This window comes from Branchiostoma floridae, chromosome 2 (genome assembly GCF_000003815.2).
Source record: "Branchiostoma floridae strain S238N-H82 chromosome 2, Bfl_VNyyK, whole genome shotgun sequence".
Lineage (NCBI taxonomy): Eukaryota > Metazoa > Chordata > Leptocardii > Amphioxiformes > Branchiostomatidae > Branchiostoma > Branchiostoma floridae.
Genome location: NC_049980.1, coordinates 16,281,010 through 16,285,763, shown reverse-complemented (window position 1 = coordinate 16,285,763; position 4,754 = coordinate 16,281,010). Strand labels below are relative to the sequence as shown.

Here is a 4,754-nt window from a genome sequence, read left to right as displayed (position 1 = left end):
TTTCGCCTAATGTGGGGGGGGGGGGTATAAAGGGGACTTAAAGCGGGCCTTCGGACGATTTTTGCAGCTCGGCCTGGCTTGGCCGACGTTCTCGGTTCCCTGGGAGCTTCGCTTAAATTCAGTGAGGCGATTTGAATTCGGCGAACTCTAGCCAAACTTCAAATTAGGCCGGCTTGAATTGTGACGGAGGTTCTAAGACAGGTCACAATGAACTTATACAAAATAGATTGTTATGATTACTTGTTTTTTTCCATGACGATGGCGTTTTCCTCATGCAGTGTTGGTTTGTGAGGGAACAGACGTCCAACAATCCAGTTTGTTACTCGGGTATTGTGACGTTCTAAAGGTTCCAGAACGTTCGAACTTCAGTTCAGTAAATCGCTCGCGAATTCACGAAGTTCAAGTACTTCAGAAAGGTGTAAAGTTCAATATTTATGATGTCGGTTACAACGACTGTCTCTATGTGCCAAAGAAGAAACAAAAAGGTGGTCTCAGCAAGAGCATTATTGTATACGGAGCTGGGGTACATCGAATCCCTGACTGAAAAGAGCGCGGATGCACTCCACCAGGTTTGCCTCAGTGATGGGATCACCATTGTGGACGTATTGGCGGGGAACTACCGAGGGAGAGGAGTCTCAAGAGTAAGACATATCTTGGTGTTCAACTGTTAAACTTTGTATGGGTTTCAAGTCGATTTTCAACATACAGTCAGTCATTTGTCACTATTGAAGCGTAACTGGTCGCTGATGTCACACTACTATTTTCATCGTTGTTCACATGAGATATTGAATAGATTTCAGTGCCCGAATATAATACACATGTACATAGCTTGCTGACACATGCTTGACAAAGACCAACGTTACAAGTAGCCATGAATCAAAGATTATAATTAATTGCCCTCGTCACCATCTCATCTAGGCAGCTGTAGAGGAGGCACGAAGAGAACTAGAAAGCGACACGCACATTAAAGGGGACCCAAATCTGCGTCAGTGGCGTCCGGATGGAAGACACGCAGTCTTCCTCCACAAGAATGCCACACAAGCTGTCCACCAGGATGGAGACAAGGCAGTAGACGATACAGCAGACGAGACGCGGCAGGGTTGTGAGGATGCAGAGCATGAGGAATGCCCGGCAAACAGAACAGAACTGGACGGCGCCGGTGATGTGGCAGATACAACACAAACAGAGAGGGAGGATAGCAATGCGGCAAGAGGAGAGAGAGAAGAGGAGAATAGGTTATTATGATTATTGTTTTTTCCATGACGATCGCGTGTTCTCAAGCAGTGATGCGTGGTTTATGAGGGAACAGACGACTAACAATCCTGTTACTTGGCTTTGTGACGTTCTAAAAGTTCCAGAATGCACTGAATCGCTTTCGAATTCAGCCGAGTGCAGGTCATTACGTACAAAGGCTTGGTTATTGATTGCAAAAAGGTGTTAAGTTCAATATTTATGATGTCGGTTACAACGACTGTCTCTAGGTGCCAAAGAAGAAACAAAAAGGTGGTCTCAGCAAGAGCATTATTGTATACGGAGCTGGGGTACATCGAATCCCTGACTGAAAAGAGCGCAGACGCACTCCACCAGGTTTGCCTCAGTGATGGGATCACCATTGCGGACGTATTGGCGGGGAACTACCGAGGGAGAGGAGTCTCAAGAGTAAGACATATCTTGGTGTTCAACTGTTAAACTTTGTATGGGTTTCAAGTCGATTTTCAACATACAGTCAGTCATTTGTCACTATTGAAGCGTAACTGGTCGCTGATGTCACACTACTATTTTCATCGTTGTTCACATGAGATATTGAATAGATTTCAGTGCCCGAATATAATACACATGTACATAGCTTGCTGACACATGCTTGACAAAGACCAACGTTACGAGTAGCCATGAATCAAAGATTATAATTAATTGCCCTCGTCACCATCTCATCTAGGCAGCTGTAGAGGAGGCACGAAGAGAACTAGAAAGCGACACGCACATTAAAGGGGACCCAAATCTGCGTCAGTGGCGTCCGGATGGAAGACACGCAGTCTTCCTCCACAAGAATGCCACACAAGCTGTCCACCAGGATGGAGACAAGGCAGTAGACGATACAGCAGACGAGACGCGGCAGGGTTGTGAGGATGCAGAGCATGAGGAATGCCCGGCAAACAGAACAGAACTGGACGGCGCCGGTGATGTGGCAGATACAACACAAACAGAGAGGGAGGATAGCAATGCGGCAAGAGGAGAGAGAGAAGAGGAGAATAGGTTATTATGATTATTGTTTTTTCCATGACGATCGCGTGTTCTCAAGCAGTGATGCGTGGTTTATGAGGGAACAGACGACTAACAATCCTGTTACTTGGCTTTGTGACGTTCTAAAAGTTCCAGAATGCACTGAATCGCTTTCGAATTCAGCCGAGTGCAGGTCATTACGTACAAAGGCTTGGTTATTGATTGCAAAAAGGTGTTAAGTTCAATATTTATGATGTCGGTTACAACGACTGTCTCTAGGTGCCAAAGAAGAAACAAAAAGGTGGTCTCAGCAAGAGCATTATTGTATACGGAGCTGGGGTACATCGAATCCCTGACTGAAAAGAGCGCAGACGCACTCCACCAGGTTTGCCTCAGTGATGGGATCACCATTGCGGACGTATTGGCGGGGAACTACCGAGGGAGAGGAGTCTCAAGAGTAAGACATATCTTGGTGTTCAACTGTTAAACTTTGTATGGGTTTCAAGTCGATTTTCAACATACAGTCAGTCATTTGTCACTATTGAAGCGTAACTGGTCGCTGATGTCACACTACTATTTTCATCGTTGTTCACACGAGATATTGAATAGATTTCAGTGCCCGAATATAATACACATGTACATAGCTTGCTGACACATGCTTGACAAAGACCAACGTTACGAGTAGCCATGAATCAAAGATTATAATTAATTGCCCTCGTCACCATCTCATCTAGGCAGCTGTAGAGGAGGCACGAAGAGAACTAGAAAGCGACACGCACATTAAAGGGGACCCAAATCTGCGTCAGTGGCGTCCGGATGGAAGACACGCAGTCTTCCTCCACAAGAATGCCACACAAGCTGTCCACCAGGATGGAGACAAGGCAGTAGACGATACAGCAGACGAGACGCGGCAGGGTTGTGAGGATGCAGAGCATGAGGAATGTCCAGCAAACAGAACAGAACTGGACGGTGGCGGTGATGTGGCAGATATAACACAAACAGAGAGAAAGGATGGCAATGCGGCAAAAGAAGAGAGAGAAGAGGAGAACAGACAGTGTGCGGAAAGTGGAGAGAGAGAAGAGGATGAGAGAAATGGTGCGTCAAGCGGAGAGAGAGAAGAGGATCATGAGAGGGTGTGTACAGAAGGCAGAACGAAAGAAGAGCGGCCCACACAAGTACCAAGAGCCCGTAGAGGAAGACTTATGTACCTTAGGAGATTTATAACTGGCATAGGCAAGCGCCTAAGAAAAAGTTTTCAATGTTGTTTAAAAACCGACACAATGGGTTGAGTTTGGAAAAGATCTAATTAATACATCTGAGCTGTTACGTCATGTTGTATCTTTTAATGACGAAATTTGTAGAAAAAGAACCAAAAACAACAAAAAAAGCAAATGGTGGTCCAATCAGTCACTTGGACTGAACAGGACCGTAATGTACGTAGATGTAGAAAAGATGCTACGCCATGATGTGTCAGAGTTTACTTATATTTGGAGACACAAAACTGTTAATTAGCTTGTTTTTACTCTCGCTGGAGGACCGCTAGGGGCGTGACTTGAGAGAAGACACCTCGTGTACTAAAGTGTTATACGTACGTAGTATTATTCATTTCATTGCGGTGATTTGACGACGACTGCAATTATCATGTGTGCAAGAGACAAGTAGTGTAACGTTATATACTAAACAAAATGGTGTCACTCGGTTAATGCTGATGTACAAAATGTATGTGCGCGAGTGCTTTGATGACGTAAACGTTAGTTCAAGCATAGATGGCCATCGATATATGTGGGATACAATCCACTTTCTTGTTAATTAAAAGACTCTCCGTGAAAGTACATGGATCGAAGCATGTTTTCCGTTTTTTTTTTGTTGGAGCAGTAAGATCAAGTCTCACGATTCCACCGGCTGCCCTAATACATCTACACTTTTATAGAGGCCTTCCGATTATCTTGAACTCCTAAGTATCGATCTGAGGTGTAAATTCAAAAGTACCACCTCTACATAAGGGCCACCTGACCAATGTGACCACTTTTTGTGGTTCCTTAGATTATAGTAATTTTTCCTAAGGAACATACATTAAAGAATCCTGCCTATTGTCACCTGTCCATAGATACCAGATTTTCTTGCCGGTCACTCAGTCCTCAGTAGTCCTCTTGGGCCTGAGTGGTCTTCTTAGTGAAAGTTACAATGGTGGGTGGGTTGCAAGTAGGTTCGGATGTACTAAGTAATTCTCTGGAATAGAATGATGGAAACGAAGTGGGAGGAGGTAAGAGAGCCCTTGACAATGTCTCATCGTGTGATGAACGAAGCGACACGAGACAGACTCTCTGATATACAGTAGCACTATAACGATAATCTAAACTGCTTCACCTTTGACCTTATCACTTCCGGGTACCGAGTTTCTAGGTTAGCCAGTCTATATGGGTCATCCGCATATGGTCCAGGGATTAAGATTACTGTAGTGATTTTCTGAGAATCTGTGTAGTTTTGCTATTCCCATGCTTTTCCTTGCATTGACTTTGTTATATGACGTCCAT

General features: G+C 44.6%; 2 protein-coding genes across 2 annotated transcripts in view; both read left to right on the top strand.

Annotated features, from left to right (window-relative positions):
- Nucleotides 1-311: 311 nt before the first annotated feature.
- LOC118409494 (sarcoplasmic reticulum histidine-rich calcium-binding protein-like) lies at nt 312-3,798 on the top strand. Its single transcript, XM_035810548.1, has 6 exons — nt 312-641; nt 919-1,235; nt 1,482-1,659; nt 1,937-2,253; nt 2,500-2,677; nt 2,955-3,798. Exons 1-6 carry the CDS (start codon nt 435-437, stop codon nt 3,507-3,509), a joined length of 1,752 nt encoding a protein of 583 aa, XP_035666441.1. The 5' UTR covers nt 312-434; the 3' UTR covers nt 3,510-3,798.
- A 399-nt stretch (nt 3,799-4,197) lies between these two features.
- The window catches only part of LOC118409496 (glucose-1-phosphate adenylyltransferase-like), a 5,051-nt gene continuing 4,494 nt past the window's right edge, over nt 4,198-4,754 (top strand). Inside the window, exon 1 of the mRNA XM_035810553.1 lies at nt 4,198-4,623. The gene's annotated coding sequence lies outside the window, so the exon portion shown is untranslated. The remainder of the gene's footprint in view (nt 4,624-4,754) is intronic.